Genomic DNA, 25,243 nt, shown 5'->3' with positions numbered 1-25,243 from the left:
TCTTTCTTTTCCTCTTCATTCCTTCTGTCCCTTTCCATCTTTGTGTATCCATTTCCTCTCCTTATCTTTGTTTCCTTCCTCTTCCTCTCACAATACTTTTTTTCTAATGTAAAACTCGTTTGGTTCTTTCCATACTTCTCGCACCCCGTCTTTATTTCTCATCTTTAACCCCTCGCGAAATTCACATTCTCCAAACCCAGTGGGCCGCGGGGGTCAGTACATTCCACTGTAGGTGCTAATTAAGCATTAAGCATTAATGACTCCCTGCTGTTGTCATAAGAGGGGAGGGGGGAGGTGCCAAAGATAAAAGTACGAATGCCCAAGCCTGCCATTAGGCAGGGTGCTGGTTCCTAGGGCCCGGCGCAGGCCGCAGCATCACTCTGGGACCCCTTCCGACTCCCATACAGCACACACAAGTTGTAAAAACAAATATATATCACGTTGTGTCCAATACACAGTACAGGATGTCAGACACGCACCAATGGCTCATGCTGCAGGTTTCACAGGCATGGCATATAAATTAGAACAGAAGTTCGGTAGGCCTTGTTTAAGCATACGGGTATACCATGTGTTTCCACCTATGACCGGCATATTATTTAATGTTGTAAATCAAAACTAACACGTCCCTTTCTTACGCAAAATATTAAATTCTTATTAATTCTGAACGTGTTTGCGCTTTCCAAAAAAGTGCCTTCGGCACTGCGCTCAAAGGTGGATACATTGTCTGAACATTAAAATACGAAACACATATGTACATCTCTGGGATGTACCCCGCTTTCACACAGTTCAATCCAAATGTTAATCTTTTTGTATTACATGAACGTCAATCCCATAGTTGGTGACAACCTATAATCAAACTCAAATGGTTGTCCTCAGGACAGATCAACCGTTTGGTTTAATGCCTCCATACTGGATATATTCATTAGCCAGATTGTCCAACCAAGTGTCACTTCAGGGTTCACGGTTCGAGAAGGACCAATCCTTCGTCAATTCTCAAAGCTGCGTCCAAACCTCTCTGCCCACGGATCGCAACAGAAACCGGAACACTTCACCGGATTACCACCAGTCTTCCACGCAGACTGGGTAATGGATCCAATATTGAGGGGGAGGGGGTTGGGTTAAACCAAAGTTGATCTGCCTTGAGAGACAATTTGATTTATATTTTGGACTAAAAAATCGACACTAACTCTGGGATTGTCCTTCATATAATTAATTACAAGAAGGAACATGATTTGGATTGAACGTTTGAACGGTGTGAAAACAGAGGCCGTCCCAGAGTCAAATTTTATTGTTCACAATTTTTCCCCTATGAGCACTGCGTCATCCGCACTTTTTTGTAAAGCATGATGACAACCGTAGGGGTGAATAAGAATATAATCTTTCAGATATGAAATGGTCTTCTTCGTTTTGACTTACATCGTTAAAATGCAGATCAAGGGTGCCGACATATTGAATGCAGCAGTGCTATTCATTTCAATTTGTTATTGTTTTCAATACAAAACAGATGTCCAGAGAAGCAATAATAGAACGTATCAATGATCTGAGGACATAGTAATATAATTGGGGAGAAACGACTCGTATATATACTTTTGGTCACATGATATTCAGAAAGCTTCTCTGGTCACACAACTAAGGAAACGAGAGAACAGAAGATAAAGGAGGACAGGAAAAGAAAAGACGAGAGGCCTGGTGTGGGCGTAACTGCCTACATGTAAGAGTGCAAGAGGCTAAAATGTGAATGCACCTGTGTTTAAGAGACCCGTGGAACTTCCGTTCTAATTTATATCCTGATGCCGGTACGCAGATATGTCAGCAACAGATGTAGGCATTCTTTACATGCATTACACTTGTCGCTGTAAAACTCTACTTTCGCCTTGTTTATAGTGTTTCACCTTGAAAAAACAGTGGCACTGTTCGAGTTGGTGGCACCCAGCAGAACACAGGCGCAAGGACTTCACACTACCTAAAATACATGGGGTGGGCCGGCAATCGCCATTTACTACGTGCACACGAAACAAGCACTGGCAACACCAACAGGTCTGACGTTGTTTTGACTTTGCTAAATCTTACATTTTTATATATAGACAAATGACACACAAGCGGCCAGATAGCAGTGTTGGAGAAACTGCCAATCCCTCACCCAATCAATGCAAGCGTGGTCTAAAATACACAATTGATATTTTTTTGTAATGTAGAAGCACTGTAGCCTGCATGAAGACTCCTGGCCTGTATATTTTTTTTTGCGGGGGTGGTTAAGAAGGTGGCAACTGCACATGAATTATGCCCCGCTTCAGCTTTGATACCAAAATGAGCACGCCGGTTTCCTACCGTGCATTTTCTTTAACTTCCATTATTCTGTAAGGCTGCGGTAAGGTGCAGTTTCTTGGGTGGGTTCAAGGTTCTGTTTTGTGTTATCTGTCAGTGACCAAGCTTACTGTGGTAAAACAAACCCATGGTACTGCACACATTAGCTTGCTACTAGCCTCAATTCGTTAAGCCCGGTGTTCTATTTGTTTTAAGCACAGAGGAATGTACTGACGCAATCACACTTAAACAATGCACTCGCAGCCTGGGTTCTGTGGATCCGCCTAAACCGCTGCAGCGGAGACTGCTTTCCCGTGGGCCGTTTTTGAAGTGAGTGGAAAAGAAATCCCCACGCGTAAAATGGGGATTTCAGATGCCATCGCCAACTTTTATTAAGGGTGTCGGGCGGCTTTCATCGCGTATAAGCGCAGGTTCGCGTCCGGCTGGGGGCAGTGTTCTTGTTGGTCACGTGGAGCTCACACCGTCTATAGTCTAGCCTCGCTGTGACCCGAACTCTGCTCTATAAACTGCGTCAGGAAACACGGCACGAAGTTAACCAAAAAAAAGCACTTGCGTTGCCAATAGGTTTCGCATTTGGAAAGTTGGAGCTATTGGTTTTGTAAATGACATTTTATATTTATATATCGTTATTGGCATTGTCAATAACAATATATAAATATAAAATGTCATTTACAAAACCAATAGCTCCAACTTTCCAAATGCGAAACCTATTGGCAACGCCAGTGCTTGTTTGATATTGGTATGATATAATGCTAATGCTCTTTTATAAATATCTCTATCTGCGTCCTTGTGGTGTAGACGCTACATACGTTCTGGTTTCTTGCATCCCTTCTTTTCTGCCCGAAGAGTCGGGGAATACCAGTCGGAGGATGTCAAAGTATGAGCGTGTGTAATAGGTTTGAGTGGGGCATTTTCGTCTAGGATATTCAGGATGGTGTTGTTGAAATGTTGCAGTTGTTGGTCCACAGTAAAGTGACGTGTGTCTACGTCCCATGTCATAAAGGGAGATACTAAGAGGTTGGAGTTCATTTTATGCCATGGTCGGTACCATCTGTCTGAGGCCGGTGCAGGACATGATGGGGGTATAAGGACTGGATAAGCAAAAACCTAATAGAAAATTGTCTGACCAAGTCAGTGGAGAAGTATTCTCGTAGGTGATATACTGGGAGTTGGAGAGGATAAGGTCGAGTGTATGTCCAGCTATATGGGTAGGGGCATCATTCATTTTGACGAGGCCTGCAGAGGCCATATCTTCCAGCCACGTTACCGCATCAAGATTTTGGAGGTCCTCACTATGTATATTGAAGTCTCCTAATAGAAGGAAGTTTCGTGTAGCAATTATGTGAGGGGAAATAAATTCCAGTAAGCGACTGTTGAAATCTTTCATAGGGCCTGGCACTCTGTAGACCAGGGCCCCTTTCCAACTTTGCTGGGGATGGGGGTCACATTTAAAAATGAGACATTCAAATAGCTCTGTACTGGTTGGATCCAGGATGGTGACAGGTAGGTCTTCTTTATGTACTATCGCGATCCCTCCTCCCACTCTTTCAGTTCTATCAAGTCTTTGTATTCGAAAGCCATGGGGGAGAGCCAAAGTAATCGCTGGTGTGGCCGTGGGTTTAATCCAGATTTCGGTAAAAAAAAACGATGGCTGGGTTCTTTTCATTCAAAAGGTCCCAGATAGCTGTGGCATGTTTGGGGAGGGATCTAACATTGACCAGAAGGCAATGCCACTTCTTCTGGTTGTGCGAGCTATTGTAGGGTGTGTCAAAAGGGTCAAAGTCTTAGAAAGGATGTTCAGCAATCGTATTAAGGCTATGAATGTTATCGGTGACATATGGTACAGCGGTCTGGTATTTACAGGCAAGACATGAGAAGGGGCCTTCCGGTATATAACCTTTGTGTCGGCTTGCATCACAAGGGGTCTGCCTAAGTTTAAGAAGTGTATCCCTAGAGTAGCTGTAACGCTGTCTTACCTCAAAGTGAGACTCAGTGTGCGAGCAAACAGGGATCCTGGCGCCTGGCAACGTACTGGCGCAGACGGGCTTGCCTTTGGCGCGCCGCCGGCACGCCCGCTGCGCACGTCCGCTGCGCGTCTTGTCAGGCATGGGGTTATGGAGGGAATGAGGCTGCTAGAGCACCACCCTCCTTTCCGCTAAGATCTGGAAATGCCCTGCAGGAACCCGTGACTTACCGTAATCGTTCCCGTCAGCACAGCCTCTCTCCACGCAACGGGGGCGGACCCGTGTTGGACCGGAGAGGAGTGCTTGGGAGACGGAGTGGGGTAAGTGCGGGACAAGAGAGTGAAATCGTATTGAGTCACGATTAATTAAAAACCAAAGCACCATGAGCGGCAATATGCAGTGATGTAATTTAAAAGTTTAAAAGTCCGGAGGATTCCTGTGCAGAAGTCAAAAGAAAGCAAGTACCGGCCACACATACAGCGCGACCTCACCTGAAGCCAGTTAAAGCAATAATAATCGTATAGCTAAATGTCAGGAGCTCGAGGCTGGTACCTGTTAATCTGGAGAGGAGTGCTTGCTTAATGTCAGGAGCTCGAGGCTGGTACCTGTTAATCAGCGCGTCCATTGCAATGGAGAAATGGAGGAGCTATGTACAGGATATAAAAACAACCCAAGTGGGGAAAAAAACCTGACGTTGGTGATCATGCAGAGGGGCTTTCAGGGGTGTGCATCTGATTTCATGTGAGGTTGGACATGACATTAAATGGCCAACAGCGACGCCCAACAGAAGATAAAAAAGACTTCGAATAGACAAATCGAGACACAACCCCTATATGGTGGAATAATGCATAGCATGTGAATCCAGACAATTCTTTATGCCTCCAAACTATTCATACAGGTAAGTAATCATTTCTTAATAAGCCAGATCTATTTCCAGTCATTGTTGCTAAATAGAAACTGGAACTCTTTCTCTGTTTAACGCCTTCCCTTCCAACTGTACATAAACAAGAATACAATACGAATTTAGAAATATGTATTATGGTTGTATGCACTGCTTAAGATACCACTGGCACATTTTATCATTATGGAAATGACTCGTCATAGCTTTTTGAATGTTTTTTTGGTATAAATCTCTGTGCAATTTTGGGGACTTGAAAACAATTAGACAATATAATTGGTGAATAATATCACATTGTATTACAATGTAAGCATCCTTAAGATGGTTGTATTATTCTGGTAAAATCAGTGAAGATAGTAAGAAATAAACAAGTAAAGTTGCATGACCAAATTCATGCTGTGTGCGAGTGAAATGAACTGGTTACGCGCTGCTCAAAGTTGCTCTTTCCCTCGCTGCTAACGACTTTTACCCAAAACCCTGCATTACCTCGAATGACATGTCGTTTGATGGACGATTGTGGTCTTGTGACCACTTCACATCATACTAATTCGCATATCATCCAGATTCACTTTATGAAAGATGGTGATTTCATCTAAAGTACTGCATTAAATAAAAACTGTGCCCATCTGTAGATATTCATTTAAACTAATCTGGGGTTCTTGAATGAGATTAAATTCCATTGTAGTGGGGGGGTCCTGAAGCCAGGGTAGCACTTTTAGGGACAGTTTAATTGTGTGAATGTGAACAAAATGAGTAAACATTGCTCTAGGAACATGAACGCACCACTTTCCTATTTAAATCTGATTCTTGTGCTAGTGTAACTGAAGAGTTCTCGGTGCTGGTCGGATTAACAAGTTTCTGAGCAACTGAATGTCTCTCATAATAGACTATAAAATGCACTACAGCTTGGGTGTGGCTGTCTGGATGTTCCTCGAGTATGTCATGGCACACACAAGGGCTGCTTGTTTTATAGTGTGCAATGTATTGTGCTTGGTGGAGAGATTCAGTATGCAATATTTGTGTTCTTTTCTTTCAGCTATTGAGGCCAGTTTATGAAGAGAACAAGCCAACAGTTGGTAAGAGACTGACTTTGATGTTTTTTTAACACTGTTTTACATTTTATACTTAGTGTTGCCAATTCCTTTAAGCAAAAATTCCTAATCTTGCCTGTGCTGGCTGAAGTCTAAGTGGTTTGCGTACCACACATTTGGACCTTCAGACAGCGTGCATGGTGGTAAAAAATGCCCAAATGAGCTAATGCAGCTCTGTGGTGCCCTGGCTTTACTAAAGCATGGGTACTGATAAATTCTTCAATGGGGTTAGGGTTCCATAGAGGAACCCACAAGGTACTCGTGCAGCATAGTGTCCCTGTCTTTATGTATTGATCTGCGCTAAGGAGGATGTTGGTTTACTTTAGCAGTTCTCTTTCATTATGTCGTAAAGACATGGATAGAAACAGAAGATTCTGATTTAGCCCAGGACTTAAAAAATGTTGACTACTAGTAATCACTGGTACTTGTGAAGTCCATTTGTCACCTAATCTATGCATGTCAGAGACCTACTGGGACGCTCATCTTTCTTCTTTCTATGTGTCACTGGGCCCTTTATAATTACCATTAAATTAAATTTATAAAGGGTCCCTAATGGGAGAACTATATTTTTCACACATTTTAAGTAGGTTCACACAGAGCCTTAAACATATTAGGGCCATAATACATAATAAAAAAATGTCCTCAAAATGGGGAGCTTTTTAAAAAGCTTTGCTTGTATTATATACTGCGAGTACATGTTCCTTCGTCAAATGTTTGTAGGATACACTTGTCAAATCGTTGTAAAAAATAAAAAAGGGAAGAGAACCCTTCCTTGTTTAAGTTAATCTCACTGCTGAGTATGGTGGCAAACATATGTGCTTGTATTCTACTTACCCACTGGAGGCTTGGGCAATGGAGAAATCACTTATCACTTGAGAACAGGCGCTCTGTGCCTCCGGAATGGGCAGTGTGCACCACATACTTATCCTTTGATAGCCTGCATGAAATTCCAAATTCAGGCCTGGGGTTTCCACTAGGTTTGTTTTGTCGACATATATGTAGCCTTCTATACTGTTGATCTCTCTGTCTGTGGACCAAGTTGAAATCATGAGGATTGTAGCCTATTTGATGTACTTAATCCAAAAGTTCCATCTGGGCAGCTGTACCTAAACCAAGCTAGGCATTGCATGATAACATTGGAGATATTGGGTGTTCTGAAACAGGTGTTGTTTTAATCACAACTGTGTTTTCCTTCTTTCGGTCAGTCCTCCCCAATGCATTATGAACAACGAGCCAAGTCTTCTTTCATAAGTTAGCAGATTATTGTATCCAAAGCATGCTGAAGATTAATAACAGTTGGACACTGATAGTGTTTTGGAGTGAAAAGAAATATTGCATCTTGTGCTAGGGGATGAATGCAAACAGTATCCGAACAAACATTATTAGGAGTGTGCAATGAGTAATTGTTTAAACTAAGTTGATGACTATCAATGGAGCATTGGCTGTGATTAATCACCTCAAAGGCAGTTTGGCAATTGTACTTTTAATTTGTGTGTATTAAGGCATGATAATGCCATTCATTAATTCTTGTATGCATATCGAGAACTGTGTTAACACTGAGATATCAAACATGATGGGGAAGTGAATGAAGCATGTTTTATATCAACCAATGCCTTGAAGAACCAAAGCCATCAGAATAGAGCTTGCCCTGTTGACTTTCAAGTACATGGGCAATTTTCCTAGGGTTTCAACATAGTTAGGATTTTGTGCCAGTGAGCCACGTGTTGCAATTGTAGTTCTCTGTTTCCTAGAACTAAAAATTGGACTTTTCTCCTCCTGGCAATGCTTTAGATAGGCTACTTGAAAATTGCAAAATAGATCCTGCAATATTCTGTCCATTCCATCCAATTTATACAGCTGAAACAAAAATATAATGAGGTTGCAGTCAATGAGCAGCGATTTCTCTACCTTGAGGGTTAGAGCTACAATTCTTTGCTTAGATATCCGAGCAAAGCTTGCGTTTAGTGAATATGTATGGTTCGTACCTAATCCAGATCTTAGGAGCAATTTATCAAAACTGTGATAAAGCCTCCTCTGAGAATTTCCTAGAGGATGTGGGGAAATGACAAAAGTGGTGAGTGCATCTTCTACATGGCTAAAAAGATCCTCTTCCGTATATGTTGTTAATGTAACCACTTCCTTACCACCAGAGAACGTTTATTGTAACATATTGTGTGCCTTAGGGATTTGAACTGTAAAATGAGCATTTGAATTATTAATTTTGCTGAAACTCCCTACTGTTGAATTTGCTTTTGTCAAATATGTAGCAAACAGTACAGAAAATATGAAGCTGTTTAAGTAAATGTGAATTTGAAAGTAGTTTGTGATGTGTGCATTGTTTATATGAACTCAAGGTCTTTTACATTAATTTTATCAAGAATTATGTAGGGCATTCATACCACGTGAACGGCAAGTTTTGTAAAATCTACCAGCAAATAGCAGACACAGGTTTTTGTAAGGACACATTTCTGAATTTATAATGCTGTGTACGTTTTCATATGTGGGCGATCATGGATGTACCATAATACAAGTAGGCAAATGTAAAACTGTAGATTTTAAAGGTAAGAGCCCCATAACAATTAGCATGAAATAAATCAGTATTGGTACCTCATGAGTGATCTATAAATATGAAATATGATGGTAAAAACGTTAGTGGTGTGTGTTTGGTTTGATTCTCTGTTTTTATTCCCACATAGACTTAAATGTCTCATGTCATTAGGGCAGATCTTGCAGTCACACTGATTATTTAACCTGTATGTTAGGTGACTGTCTTTGAAAGACTACATCTGTTCATATTTTTCAGACCCCATCCTTCTGTTTGTCTTTGTTTGCTACGTGTCTCTCTGCCCCTGATTGACATGATGTTTTGCGGAAAAAAATGGTAGTGTATGAGATGGCAGTCATTTATTTAGTTGAAGATAGAGACTAAAACAAATTAGAGAAGACTGTGCAAGTGCCTGCTTGTGTCATGGATGCCTTTCGTCCTTTATAGTAGTGACAACAAGTTCTCTTAAAATAAGTGCAACACTCACACCCCAAGGAGTACCTTTATTAAAAGGGCATACTCAGCCATCTTTAAGAGAGATCAAATTTCAGTCACCAGTACAAACATCCCTTTCCAACGGCCATGGTCTTCCCTGCTATTGTATCACTCAGAAGTTGAACATAATTTACTTTCGAGGTGAAGTTTGGATGAAGTTTGTTCCCTACTGTTAACTTTCAAATTTGGTTCAGGAGTGTACAGATTTTATGGCAGTGCTCGGGGGTCTGTCTGTCTGTGGGTTATCCAGAGTATCATGGTTTCCCTGCGTCTTCCTCTTAAATAACACCTCCACTCTATGGTGGCATCGATGATTCTCTTGGATATTTTTCTGTAAAGAGTGATGTTGTGTCTTTGATCAGTGGTTGGTCTACTAGGAGGCTAGTGTGTTGTATTGTTCATGTTTAGTACTGTTTTTCTGCTCATGATGGTGATGCATGGAATGCATGGAATGTAAAGTGAAGTTTAGTATGTGAGTGGATGGCAAATAACCACTTTAATGTGGGAGACCGAGAGGCTAGCTTGTGGTCTAGTTTCTATACATGTAGCAACAAAATAATTATTTTGTACCTGGTTTTAAATTTTTAGAGCGGTTTAGTGGTGTAACACTATTGGAAATTGTCATGGGCATGATTGCATACTTACAACATATTGTTTCCCATAAGCCAATATTAGTTGTGTGTTTTATGTTTTGGATTGGCTACATACTGTGTTTTATGTATTTTGATTTGAAGGATTGCGACAATCCTTTTTCCTATAGTATATATTTTTAGTGGTCTTGAAGAGTGGCTAATCGGTTTTAAGTTGTTGTTGACTGACTGATCTGCGTTTGGGACAGCTGCTGCTTCAGGAGGCCCTCTTCCTTTTGAAAACTGCTGTATTTAAGTTCTCTTTAAATACCTGTGTATCATGCAAGGTGTATTTGTTAATTTCGAGTGGTTTATTTTATTTATATTATTATTTTATTTTTAGAGTTTTCTATAGCTTGAACCAAACCCAAGATAGGGTAACAGGGCGCTTCACAAAGTGAGCAGGTTAAACAAGAAGCATTTGTATCCAATATCATCGAACAATACAACATAACATAAGTAACAACAGAGACATAATATAGTTCGCGGTACAGATGTAGACAATGGAACAGCTCTGTTATAGGGAGTCAGATCGTGATTGAAAAGGACTACTCTTAGCATTAGAGTTTGCATCAGTCTTGGGATTTGTGAAAAAATTACGGTAGGAGTTTGCTCATCAGGAATGATTTTGCTTCCTTTTTGAAGAGGAACGTTAAAGTAATTTTTCATATGAAAGGTGGAAGTGAGTTCCAGATTCTTGGCGCCGCTCACGAAAATGCTCTGTTGGAGGTTTTAGTCTTGGTGAAACTTGCGGGTTTCCATAGGGTATTTTAATTGACGTTTGTTTTAAGAAATTCTATGAAATTGGAATGTGATGAAGTAATAGAGGGACATTGCCAATATCCGCACAAAATGTGTGCTTGAAGTTGTCTAAATAATGGTCTAATTAGTGTGATGATCAATGATGAATTTCCCAACTACTATGTGGGATTTTCTGCTTGTCGAATGTAAACATACCTTTTAGGCAACAATCACCCCACTTAGTCACGGGAGAAAGTAACTGGTCTCAACTGATGACAATCTTTTTTTGTCTGAAGAAAGGAGACTATGTTCACGTACTTGGAACAGAAGTGTTGATCTTTAACAAACAAAAAATGCTGATCACCAGTCGTGCAAACCTGTTTCAAGAGAGTGACTATATCAGCAGTGAACTGTTTGGGCTAATAGATGCATTTGATATTTAGAATGTAGACCCCAATATCGACTCCATTCTTAATCTGAACCTTATTTCTGTTTTCTGTGATTTGGTTATTTTTCAATGAAAGGATTTTCATGTAAATATTTTGCAGAAAGAATGGAATGAAATGACGGGACACTGTAAAATATATTTTGGGTTTTTAGAAGAAATAGGTACAGCCTTTATGAATTGCATTGTGGGAGTTCTTATTTCAAATTAATGAGCACATTGAAAACCTTATGATAAATGTTTACTGGTACTGGAATTCCAGGCTACCAGTGACCTGGAGTACTGAGCCACACTAACAACTCTTGACAACTAAATGATAGGTTGCTCTGTGCAAGATAGGAAGCATGTACCGAATATTGTAATGCTGTGATTGTTAGAGGCAACTGTGCAGTAAAAGAACTACAGGGTAGTTTGTTCAGTGGTTGGCTTGGGTGAGGGGGAACAGGTGTACCATTATCCCAGGAAAGGTAGACCATGGTTTCAGTTATAACTCTCTCTCTCTACACTCATGGAGGCAACCTGAAGCCTCTGTCCCAAGGATATGGCGACACCTTGTCTGTCGCGTTGGTGATCGATTGCTGCATTTCTGTCTGCCTAACCCTAGATAGCAGCATTTGTTCTAGTTTGCTTGTCAGTGGGTGGTTTCCAGAATTTGTTTGCTGAATTTAGGTTTTGTCAACTTCTCTGCCCTCAGAGTGCTGACACTTCCCCCTCTCCTGTCTTGCCTAAAAAGAGGGCATTTCCATCAGCTTTCGCCATCATCTTTGCCCCTTTTTGCCTAGTAGAAAGGCTTATAAATATCAGTTATGGACCCTTATTGCAACTGTGCTTTTACCCTTAGGCACACAGATATGATGTGCCCAACCACTTTGTGCTCTGCAGTATCTTTTCCAAAGTGGGGTTAGTGGACGAGTGGGGTTTTAGGGATGTGAGTGTCTACTTCTATGTCATACCTATTCATCTTGCCTTAGAAGACTGTTAACCAATATCTCATACAGGAACCCTGCGTAAATGGTACTGCTACATGACCTTGTAAAGGATATGGAACGTTATTTAAATTGTATTGTACAGTACACAACCTTTTATTGATGGTTAAGGAGCATGGTACTTCGATCTTTTATGAAGCATCCATACCAGTCCCTCAGTGCCCTTGTCCTAATTTGCTCTTTATGTTCCAAATGCTAGAAGGGACACATCATCCCGCTACCTGCTGATGCTTACTTCCTTGCCCATTGCTCTTAGAGCACTGAGGGCTTATGGCCACAAACCTTCTATCAGTGCACATTGAAAGGAGATCAAGGGGAGCAGAAGATTAAGGGATTATCAAGTGAGACTGCTACAGTCGTATGGGGTCCAGGTTACCATAGAGAACTTTTCGCTCCACGGCACAGCTCTCTGTTGAGATTGTATCCTTCTCTTCTTGTTGCTTCTTTCAGGGGAATGTCCCTGTGCGATCTTCAAAGAGAAGGCGTGCAGTGTCTGTTTTTGTTTGTTTTTTGATTGTAGGTGACAGCACATGCTGCCCATATAAACTGCTGACCTTGAACCTGGTTCCTCTCATATTATAGTTTCAGGGGCTGCTGACGTTTTCCTGTAGGTGGATGGTAATTGCTTTTCCTGCTTGATATTTTCATTAGGCATTTTTGATTGAACCAAACTTATTAGTATAATTCCAACCAATCCAGCTGAGGATCAAAACATAGTCCCACCCAAAACACTTTGATCATTAGTTGGGAACACATACAATGCACTGTGGATCCCGTGGTCCAAGGCAACAAGCACATGTTAAAATAAGAAAGCAAATGCATCACTACGCAAGGCTCTGCACTTTACCCTGAGTGTCTGATGTTAGAACAGGGTTCTCCAATGTCGGTCATGGAGGGCCAGATTCGTGCCAGATTTTTAGGATTTCCATATTTAGATAAATCTAGTTGTCTTAAAAAGTCTGCCATGGATCCGGTCCTTCGCGACCGCTATTGGAGAACTCTGTTCGAGCAACAGGGGTTCAAGATTTGAATTCCTTAGATGCAGCTTATGTTGTAGGGCAAAGAAGCTTTGTTTCTTTTAGAGTATTTATCAATTTTCCAATCTTAGAAAGCATAGTACTCTGCTTCTCTCCCTATGCCTACTTCTGTGCTCCCTGTGCCTCTTCTCCACATTACCCGGCACCCTTTGAAAAAACTTTAATGGTATCTTCAGCAGATGTGGCTTGCATATGAAAAAAATATTTTCCCAGATTTTAGGGGCTTACCAGATGGGCATAGGATGCAAAGGGGTGAGTGGGAGAAGGCTTTGATGAGGAGAGCAGACAAGTCACTTTCCTCAGATTCTGGTTCATCCCTCATATTGTATCCTTGTTCTCTGTAGACAGCTTTTAATGTATTCATGACCTTCAATTTGTGCCTCATTATAGTCCATTTATGTGCTAAGAGAGGTACAAATAATCAAAATATACTTTAAAAACAGTAAGATGCAATGTCTTTTGGGAATCGGTAGAATAGTTTACCAAGCTATGGAAACAGAGTGGCAGCGACGAACTCCCTGACACCCAGAATACAGTCTGGGAACAGAATGCATAGGTCTCCCGCCAATAGTAGAGAGAACAGGAAGACTTGGATTGTTTGAGGCTGGAGCGCTGGGATTCCTGATTAGCAGGATCGTGGAGTGGAGTGGAGTGGAGTGGAGTGGAGTGGAGTGGAGTGGAGTGGAGTGGAGTGGAGTGGAGTGGAGTGGAGTGGAGTGGAGTGGAGTGTCATTGAGTGCTGTGACATATAATATAATCGAGTGGAGTGTAATAGAGTGGAATGGCATAGGGTGATGTAGTGTGTTGTGATGTAGAGTGTAGTAGATTGTCGTAGTGTGGAGCAGAGTGTTGTGGTATAGTGTGGAGTAGATTGATGTAGAGATAAGTGGCATAGAGTGTCGGAGAGGGGAGGGGAGTGGAGTGGCGTAGAGTTATGTAAAATGGTGTGGCATAGAGTGGAGTGTTCTAGAGTAGCATGGGGTGTAAAGGGGGGAGCAGAGTAGAGTAGAGTGAAGGGGCAAAGAATGGAGGTTGGATGTTTCCAGTATGCAAGTGACATGTCTCTACCTAAAACGACAGGTTTTAAATCTTGCAAGGATTGCTGTGAACAGATGTCAGTGTTGGACCCTCACAAAGTCTGTTTCTGGTGCCTGAGCACCTCGCATGAAATTGTGTGGCGATCACGCTCAGATTAATCTGAAGACCATTTAGGGTTCGCAAGATCAAATCGTATGTTGCCAAGCACTGCAGGGACGCTTGAATGGCCAGATCTCAGTTAAAGTCTGGGCGCAAATAAGTTCTCTGCCTTCATGCTGTTCCCGAAAGAGGTTGTCATCCCACTCCAAATCCTTATTTAAGTCAAGGAAGAAAAAAACGCAAGAAGTACAAACATGGATCCCCTTCTTCCCTCCACTTTCGTCAAGAGAAGTTGTACAGACATAGGGTTCCTTCAGATCTCAGTCCCTGAGTAGAGCTCTGGTTGAGTTACCACTAGCTGATCTGTCCATGAAGCTGACTGGTCCTCTAGACCCTGTTCCGAGGTCTGCCTCAATTACAGGGCCGATGACTATACTGTCCCCTCACACAGTGCCGAAAAACACTTTCTTTCTCCTGATATTGACATTGATACCGGAGGAAGAGCCCATAATCCTTTTGGATTCTGAAATGAATCTGCCGCAACCTTGATCGAAGTCCCACCCACCTTGACCTCCTCTACAACCTCATTCTTAATCTGGCATGTCTCCTCTACCACAGAGATTTTCATGCCATGAGCCACACAATGACAATGACTGTGGTGCTGAATCATAAATGTGTGATGAGGAAAATCTTTTTGTGGAATTCCAAGAGGTAAGTGCTTCAACTTGTGTTCTGGTCCCTCGATGGAGGAATCTTCTTTATTCACAGTGGTTTTCAGAAGTGTGGCAGGATTCTTGATTTCCAGCTAGTCTTGGTACTGGTGAAAACAAACATACTTACGGAGGTTCTGCAGCCAGGGCAGGCCTCTTCTGAACCACTCCTATAATGTGAGGAGGCCCGAACAGACACACTTTTGAGCATCTGGGCAAAGCCAGGATCTTGCCCTCCTGTTAACACCTAACACCAGAGAGCCTAGCCGTTCAAGCCTCCACAAGTAGACTTGACCCAAATGTGTTTCTGATCACCCAGTCCGACAAAGTCAAAACACCTGGATGCATTCTGGAGGTTCATATTCTACTCTGCCAGCCTTGTCCTCAGGTTCATAAATATGAGTTGTCTCCTTGGGCGTTAGTTGTTGTGGGACATGTTGGGCAATATGCTGCCCGCAGTCCTTGTTGACCTTCACTCCAACCTCTGACAAATAATTCAGGATGACCAAAACCTTATACTATCGAGCCTGGAATGACTGAGCAGGGCAGTTGGCACTAGCATGGTGCATGCTTATGATCTTCTCAATGATATCATTGCACCGCTAATGGGCATGCAATTTGACGACATCCGCCTCTTCAGAGCCAAGACAGACTCAACAGTAGATTGCTTTAAAGAAAGCAAGGAAACAGTGCGATCTCTTTGCCTCGCACCGTCTGCAGGGAAATTTCTCAACAAGATCGCCCTTTCGAGGCTTCAGAGGAGGCAACACCAGAACCTGCCTCTGCAGCAACATACCTCCCACGCCTTTTCAGGTAGAGATCGGGTATCCCGCCCACATCTTTGAGGTCCCCAGGGTAACAATCTACCCAAAGCCACAGCACTTCGCCACAGCAAGAACCCTTTAGTTTACCCTGATCAGTGAACAGTCACCCAGTTTGAGGCCGGATGAGCGGTTACCTCCCTGTGTTGCAAAACATCACTACGGACAGATGGATGTTTCAAATTGTCAAGGATGGTTATGCCCTACCTTTCCTATCCTCCCCTTCAAACATAACACCTACACAGAACACCTTTTGGAGGACCACTGTCCATTCTTCTTAACCCCTTAAGCGCTGCCATCAGCCAACGGTCGTCGCGAGCACTACCTTGCCAGTGCTGCGCACGACCGTTGGCCGACGGGCCAGTGCTCGGTATTCGAACGTTCAGCACTGCGTGCTGAACGTTCGACGCAGCTAAGAGGTTAAGAAAGTCCAGGCTCTCTTGGACAAGATTTCCTCCAGGTATCGGAGGATACTGCAACAGACTGATATTGGATCAAGAGCAGACCCCTCTCCCTACCGTACCCAGAGCTAGCTGTTGGGACTGATGTATTGTTTTGGGTTTCATAGGCCATTTGGAAGAGATGGAGATCAGAGGACTCTGGTCACTGTCAGAAACTCATTTCCAAATTAACCTTTTGGAGTTGCGGGTGATTTGCCTGGTACTAAAACCTTCCTCCTGAACATTAAAGGGGAACAATTCTCACTGACAACACCACTGCCATGTGGTACTGCAACAAGAAAGGTTCAGTGTTGTCATGGGTCCTGTGCCAAGAGGCTCCACTTCCTGAACTAATTACATCGTCAGGACATTGCCCTCATTGTACATCTGGTAGGGTCTTCAAATTCCAGGGCAGACAAACTCAGCCATTGTTGCCTAGCGGGTCACGAATGGTGCCTACACACAGGTGGCATGTGGTGTCTTCCAATAATGGGGAGAACATTGGCTTAACCTTTATACCGCTGCTGAAAATGTGCTGTGTCCAAACGTTTGCACTTGGACTTCCCAAGACAGTCCTCGGTTGGAGATTCTTTCGGTTGGACTGGAGTACGCGACTCCTGTGTGGCTTCTACCTCTCCTGCACAAAGTTCTGAAGAAGATAAGAACAACCGGAACCGAGACACCTTTGTGGCTCCCGACTTGGTCAAGTGAGTGTGCTACCTAGAACTTCTAGCCATGAGTACCTGTCCTCTGATTTGGCGAATTATTTCCCAATGGATTGTCCTTTGTATAAGGGTTTGCCTATGGAAATGACAAGAAACAATCAAGCTACTTACTTTTGGTAACTCTTTCCGGTAGATACTCTAACTGCAGTTTCCTCACCAGCCCGTCCTCGCATTTATGTTCTTTGGAATGTATTCCCTGGGTCTACATTAACACACTGGCACGACTAATTATTGAAGGCTCTGCATCTGACGGCATAGAGCGATATCAGAAAGAAACTGACGTTAACGCATGCAGGTTATATTGTGTCCCCAACGCACGTCTGGGGCGGGACGGACCCGAAGCAGAGGGACATGGTGCACAAAAGAATTGATTTGAGAAAAAAATCTCCGGATCTGGCGTCTGGGGGTATTCACATGATGGGAAATCTGTAATTCAAAAGACTATCCACCTGAGAGAGTTACCAAAAGAAAGTAACTTGTTCATTTGAAATTCTGAACTTCAAAACAAGGTAATTACGAGTTTGAACTAAAATGCTTTTCAAACTTTTTCGTTTAATTTTAGAACTTTGACTTGATCTTAACTTAAAATTTAGCAATTCTTTTGTCATTTCTTCAACATGGTGGAGGGGGGGGACTTATTAATTCTGCCCCTAGACAATTTTGGCACGAGAGTTTCCGTCTAATTAAAAATTGTAATAAATGACGAAGTTTGAGTTTCATATTGTTCTCCCCAAACTTAAATGATATTTTTTTAACTAAAACACCCATCTTAAACCATTTTGAAGATAAATGTTTTCATCTGTATATCTCTATTATATCAATCGAGAATGTGATTTGAGACCCACAATGTCAGACCAGAGCCAGCATCTAATACTCCATTTTTGGTGAGGAGGTTAGTATTTCTTGAAGTTAGATGATGCGGTCAGGGACATCTTAGTGATTTGGGGGCCCCTGAGCCAAGCGTATCTTGGGGGCCCCGGTTTGGAACAGCTTTGCACTTATGATCCAGTTTCAGCTCAATCATGCCCGCTTTGGCCAGGTAACTGACTATGCACATGTACACTCGCTCCAAATTCTAAATGTATTTACATCTAATATTTAGGGATAGTGACATGCATTTTTAATATTGTAACCCAGCTGCAGCTCACTAATATTACTCAAATATCGCTGTGACATAGGAATATGCGAAGTTCTTTATTTAATCTAATAGAAACTTATCTATTGATGTTGCATGAAACAAACACGTCTGTAATAGTCACGCATCACCCACATTAGCAATAAATGAAAGGAAAACGGTATTTGAAACCATGTGTTTAAGAATTATTTAAGGTCATCGTGGACAGACTCTCTGCAGAACGGAACTGGCTCTATCAGGGGGCTCCCCTTAAAGTCGGAGGCCCCCTTAAAGGCTGGGGCCGTGGACCAGAACCCACTTTGCCCATCCCTTAAAACGTCTCTGGATGCAGTTCTGCTTTTGTGGCGACAAGTTTCTTACCTCACGTTTGCATAATTTATCTTCATCGTATGCATGTTGCCAAGTTCATGCAGGCAGCGCACAGCCCTAAATGAAACCGAGGGGCCTTTCTAGCTTGCCTTGAGTTATGTGGGAGCTTAAAGAAAAGAGTGCTGTCTGTGCGCGCGGATAACATTGTTCTGCGCATGCCGGGCTTGGTCCAATAATGTTAAATACAATAGAGCCACCCAATATTCCCACAGGGACTGGGTATTTATCAATAACAATTAAACGGTGTCCCTGAAGGAATTATTCTAATACTATTCCGTCAATTCAAAATCTTGCCACACACGTGGTCAACAACTGAAAGTAGAGCAAGGAAAAAAGAACAGATTTAAACTGTTTTTTATTACTCAAAATTCTCACTTTTTTTGTTCTTTCTCTTTTATACACAAAATCTAAAATATGGCAACAAAAATACTACTATGCAGATGACGGCCCCCTCACCACCGCCATTAAGTAAGTTTACCGCCAGCGTGGGAGGTTATTTTACTCAGCTTGCTTATACTTCTGCTGTTTTCCATGCTATGCGGGTCATAGTTATGACACTTTTGGGTTTCCTTTTGTAATTCGTAGGTGTTGCGAGTGACTCGGATAAAAGCCAAAATCCTTCACTGGTATATGAATTTTTGGAGACGGATTCTGCATTTTGGGAGTAAACATCCACATTGTTGGGTAGGTGTAGTGACATGTCGCTGTATGATGTTCTTTGTAAGGGAGATTAGCTCGTGATACTTATGTTGATTTTTCTGTTCAGACAGGAGGTTGATACAGTGTATAACCTTTCGATCATTTTTGACTTCCGGCTGGAGGTCTTGGGTAAGCCCCCCCGTTTTGTGTATGTAATGTTGTCTATTGAGTTAGCTTTTAGGTGTTGGCACATTTATATTGGTGTTGGGTGTCTTTTCATGTATCACACCTCAAGCATGTGTCACAGGTTCAGTCACATTTTTTGTTGGACTGGGTGGATGATGCTTTAAGGGCAAGGTTCTGATACTGCCTTGTACATTTGGTTTTTAGATTAATATGTGCAGCGCATAGTCCTGAAGATGGTCCGGTGGATTATTTCAACCAATTAAGGACCGAAACGTCGACGCCTGGCAACGTTTTGCTTACTGTTGTCACATTAATTTGAATATCAAATAATTGTATTTTGTAAAATACTGGTTTCGACATGATATGTGGTTTTTCGTGTGTATAGCAAAAGTTGCCTGATACTACTGAGAACTTCTGTCATCTGCATAGTAGTATTTTTGTTGCCATATTTTAGATTTTGTGTATAAAAGAGAAAGAACAAAAAAAGTGAGAATTTTGAGTAATAAAAAACAGTTTAAATCTGTTCTTTTTTCCTTGCTCTACTTTCAGTTGTTGACCACGTGTGTGGCAAGATTTTGAATTGACGGAATAGTATTAGAATAATTCCTTCAGGGACACCGTTTAATTGTTATTGGTCCAATAATAGCACGCGGCAGGGAAGGATGCGTCCTACCGCGCGCTCAGATCTGCAGGCTGGCGAACAATGGCGCATCCTTAAAGGCCTTCCTTCTTTCTCACGTTAGCTTTTGTTCAGTTTTGGGAATACGGTATTGGAATTTGAAGCTAACTCTGAAAAATGGCAACCGTAACATTCGTTGCCATTTTTTCCCAATTCTTGAGACGTCATTAGCTCATGCTGTTCCCTACTTTGTACAGAAATAAATTTGCTGACAGTAGTTTGTCTTGTGAGGTTTCTTGGTACAGTCTTTCAGTTACTATAGCAAGAATAGTGGCAGCTGCAAACATTTGTTAGGTTTGCAGTATTTAGAACGAATTTTACCGACATAATATGCTGAGAGAAAACTGGAAGCACATCAGCTAGTTCATTCAGTAGGGTTGTATTTATTGCATGTGTTGAGTGAGGCACTTCCTCCCAGAGGCGCAACTAGAGCCCAATTTCGGGGGGGGGGTGTAAGAAAATTTTTCGGGGGGGGGGGGGCAGAACCTTTAATCAGTTGGCAGAGTGGAGCTGCAGGGCCTCCAACAAGGGGTGAAACAACTGCAAGGCCTGATTAACACTCAAATGGTCTTTTAAAGACCTGTGAAACGTTCGGGTGCGGCTCTGTGTGTGCCCGGGATCTGTCTCATCCCGGGCTGCCACACACGACGGGGGGTGCGGGGGGGGGCCTGAAGCCCGGTGAGTCCAATGGGTGTTGCGTGCCTGCTTCCTCCCATTGGGCTTCTGGGGTGACGGCCGCTCCTACCCGGTCAGACGTCTGAGACCGGATTTGCTTCTTTATCTGGGCCCTCATGACTCTTGCTGTTTTCAAGGCTTTCTCGTCATTATGGGGCGTAGTCGTCAGGTTACCTCCATGCACTGCCCTTTTTAGCTGGATGAACGCCTCTTTATCCACCATTGGTTTCTTGCAAATATCGGTTTTATGCAAATACACTGCATCCTTATGTATGCACCCTGACCCAAAGCGCCTAGCTGTCACGGCAGGCCTGTACCTATTAAGGCGTGGCAACCCTTTTTTCATAAGGTTTCCCTGTTTTCAGTGACAGTGTGATCAAGAAGCGATGGACAGGAATGCCAGCCTGAGTATATATGGATGGGTTGTATTCATAAAGTTCATTGTTAATTTTCTTATTTTTCCACCTCAGAAGCAGGGTGCCCCTCAAAGTCACCTGAAACGGTGTAAGCAGTAGACACCTGCGATTGACTGTATTTGGCAGCACATCAACAGTGCACCCCAACCCTACATCGCTACAACAGTCCCACCCCTAATCATACTCACTTAGACCACCTAAATCCCTTCTCTATTGATGACCAGGTAACACTCTGCCAGTTTCTGAAGGGCACCTCTTAGTAAGACTGTCTGCCTTTTATAATAGGGGAACCTTTGGTGAAGTCCTGACAACTTTTACATAACATCTTCCAGATGCCCCGTGACCAGGTCTCCTTCTCTGACACCGTCACGACAAGACACATTTTCCACCTTCTAAAGAAGTCCAACCTGGGTCCTGTTGACCTTACAAATTACCTTATCTTTGGTAATATTACTTGAAAGGCTCTTGCAATCCATGGCACTATCATAAATAGCATACATACTCCCTCAAGATGATCAGCCTGGGTTCTTTTTTCCGTGCAGTAGGGATACTTCAGCCGTTCAGAAAGTCAGTGGCGTCTCTAGTCTAAAATAATGAGATCTGCTTCCTCGCAGTACGTGTCTCTCTGGAACCTTTGACACGATCTACTATTTAACCTTGTTAAATGCCATAGATCTGCAGTGATGCAGCATTCGTACCTGGAGAAAAAAAAGCTAGCTGGTCTTGATCATGTTCACAAGATTTATGACCATCTCGACTCCTGTGGTGTCCCCCAAATCTCTCTCCCCTCTCCATTAATCCTTACGTGATATATAGGGACTCTTGCAGAGTGACGATGCCGTCGGAATTCTCCATTACATGGCTGTTATGCTATTCATGCTAAAAGTTACAACTGCTTGCAACATTAAGGACTACTATTCTTTACTCTGGATGTCGAAGGCTGACCTTGGATTGAACCTCACAAATTTGTGGAAGTTGCCATTGATTGCATACATCATCAAGCATGCACAGATAGTTCTCTGAGATGAATCTCAACAGGTTCACTCCTTGACTTGCCGACAGTGCCAAGTCTGTGGCCTTCTACATTGCCACCGTACTCTGCTTCGGAAGATGTCTGGCATAAATGCTCCCTTCTTTTGAGGAGGAAAGTCCTCTGTGCCAGAGTCAAGGTTCTTTTTCACCTCCCAGGATATGGCCCTTTTCTTAGATTATTGGAGGCAATGACTGACAGGCCTGTGGCCCACCTCTGTGTATCAGGCTAATTCGAACACATGCGGCGTCTGCTTTGTGGAGTGGAGACTCATTTAAATGGGAGTGAGCAAAAGAGCCAACGTGATATACCAGACACACGAAGGAATTGCCTCATAAAGCATTGAGTAAGCCACATTATTAAAATAACGATTGTAAGGCAGTGAGGAAGAGCATAGATGATAAAAGAAGATGGTTAAACAAAAAGGGAAATTACTCACTCCGAAATGAAGGTTAGTTGGTGGTAAAAATAAAGAAAGGGAGTGCTCTGTACTGTTGTGAAAGAAGCTAGTAAGAAATCTGCAAGGCCCTAAAAAGAAATGCATTAAATCTGACCTCATGGAGGAGCAGTAGCAGAAACGTTGGTAAAAGGGGATATTGTTCTCCAGTAAGGGTTGAGAGATTACGGAGAGGCCAAGGGACGGAGTACACGGGTGAAATCAATGGGAACCTAGACCAGAGTTGAGAGACTAGAAGTGAGAGATATAGCTAAAAAGCGAGTAGGATAATGTTATAGGAATTGGACGATAGAGGAATCCCCAGAGCTATGGGTTAGCAAGAAAGGGCAAGCAAAAACACAGATGGGAGAAGGAAGTCAAGACATCCTGCACTACGTAGCTGATCATATTAAGGACATTGACTAAGTATATTCAGCTATTGTCGGTTGAATAGCCCTGAAAATAAATTGCTGTTTTCCAAAGAATGTTCCGAAGTCACCCTATGAGTAAACAAAGTTTTCCAAAACTCAGCTTTGATATTTTTTTAAGATAGAAGTGTGACTTATGGGGACTTGGATCGCAAGGAGCAAGCTGTGCGTTCCTGAACCATGACCAAAGCCACAGACACGTATCTTTAGTTTGAAAACATGTGAACTAAAGTGTTTATGAAAACATGTTAGTAGGATGTCTGGAAACGAACCTAGTTCAGTGCAGACTCGGACTGACATGACAGTTGATTTTTGGGAAAGTTTAATGAGGATTTCTTAAAAGGGGTCACTGGATTGCTGAAATAATCAAGAAGAGAATTTTCCTTACAGCACTAACGAGAAAGAGGCTATCCCTGACTGTCCAATGCATACTTATTGCACGAGTTTTCAGTGAGAATCGACAAGTCAAGATATTAGGCATTTGTCTTCCTGCAATTACGGGGTCTTCCTCTATTTCTGGGTCTCTGGCATGAGATGCTGGTCCTTGACACACTTAAGGCAGAGCTCTGTACAGTAGGAATACCTGGAAAGGCAAGTCTTATGAAACAGGCTTAAGGGAAATCCAGCGGGAAAAGCGTTTTTTGTTTTTTCGTTGAGAAACACGACTTTGTTTGGGACCTAAGAGCCGGGAGAGTATTCCACTCCAAACAGCTGCACACCGTCGCAACAGTCCCCAAAAGCAACAATGAAATTGTTACGTTAGACTTTATGGACGTGTCATGCCAGAGCTCTAAGGCAACAGTGTTTGACTTAACTGACGATGCTAGGTAGTGCAGAAAAAGACTAATTTGAACATGTGACAAGGTGAGTTATGCACAAGCACATGGAATGATGATCTTTTGGCTTTGCCAGTGCTTGATGGCAACGCTTCATGTGGATAGGGAAGCTCAGGGGTTATGAAGTCTGACACAGTATTTCTGATTCTACTGCAGAAGGAATCTAGGTTAGAGACCGAAGTTGGGAAATGATAGGGTGCTACTCTGTGTTTTTTGTGAACTGGTGCTACAAGATGGCATCTGTGCCCTAATACTGGTCCTTAGAAGCTTGCAAGCTGTAAGTTTGCCCAAAAGTCAAAAGATTGAATGTCAGATGCCCGCTTTCAGTTTGGAAAATGTGGCCCGAGGACAGAAACCCAGTGCCAAAGAGTATGAAGTACATACTAATAAAACTAGTGACTCATTCTCGATATATGCTTATTTGTATATTTCATACAATAAAAGCAATAAAATCTTATCACTTTCTCTGCTCCACCTTCATACTTTGTTTCTTTGAAATGATATATGACGTAATAGGGAACCATACTAACGGAGTAGCCAGAAAATTAAAATACCCCTCACTTTGAACCAAAGCCCTTATGGCAACCAAGCAAGTCACTGTGACCCTCCCTAGAAGAGCTCTCTTGTCTCTTCCATCCCAGCATCTATCCATTCACCCTTTCATTCTTCCATGCACCCACTGATATTCACCATTTCACATTTACGTTCTGTCATCCATTTATTTCTTATCCATATTTCAGTCTTCACCATTCCATCCATCCGTCTGCCCATCCATATACAAACGTATTCATCCATTTCAAAACCTATCTGTTAAACCCATCCATCCTTTTCCTCACCCATCCACACTTTCGCTCATTAATCCACCCTTTCACTGATCCATCCTTTCGCTCACCCATCCATTGACCCTTCACTCCATTCATCCATCCTCCCTTTCATTCATCATCCATCCCTTCACTCACTCATCCATCCACCCTTCCATTCATCCTTTTAATAATCCATCCTTTCACTCAACCGTTCGTCCATTCACCTTTGCATTCATCATACTTCCACCTTTTTATCCATTCTTCCACCCTCCCTTTCACTCATCCATTCATTCTTTCACTCTTCCCTGCCTCCTTTCACTCTTCCATCGCTCCTTTCACTCTTCCATCACTCCTTCCCTCACCCATTCTCCCTCTCAACCACTCACCCATCCTCCCTTTCAACCACTCACCCATCCTCCCTTTCACTCATCCATTCTCCATTTCACTCATGCACCCACCCTTCCACTTATCCATCCATTCCTGCATTCATCAAGTCATCCACCTTTCAGTGAAACATCCATCCATATATACTTTCATTCATCCATCTTTTCACTCACTCATCCACCCCTTCCCTAGTTCATCGGTCCATCCATTAGTCCACTCACACTTTCACTCATCCATC

The 25,243-nt window shown here is 42.6% G+C and overlaps 1 protein-coding gene across 2 annotated transcripts in view; it reads left to right on the top strand.

The window, feature by feature from the left end:
• Positions 1 to 25,243, top strand: part of RGS3 (regulator of G protein signaling 3) — a 688,935-nt gene that overhangs the window by 264,820 nt on the left and 398,872 nt on the right. For both annotated transcript variants that reach the window (XM_086921262.1, XM_086921263.1), the window contains one exon: positions 6,224 to 6,263. In XM_086921262.1, the coding sequence (XP_086777388.1) occupies positions 6,224 to 6,263 (40 nt within the window). The remainder of the gene's footprint in view (positions 1 to 6,223; positions 6,264 to 25,243) is intronic.

Source organism: Lissotriton vulgaris, chromosome 5 (genome assembly GCF_964263255.1).
Source record: "Lissotriton vulgaris chromosome 5, aLisVul1.2, whole genome shotgun sequence".
NCBI classification, from domain to species: Eukaryota; Metazoa; Chordata; class Amphibia; order Caudata; family Salamandridae; genus Lissotriton; species Lissotriton vulgaris.
Note: the sequence above shows the minus strand (reverse complement) of the source record. Positions and strands in the feature narration are given on the sequence as shown.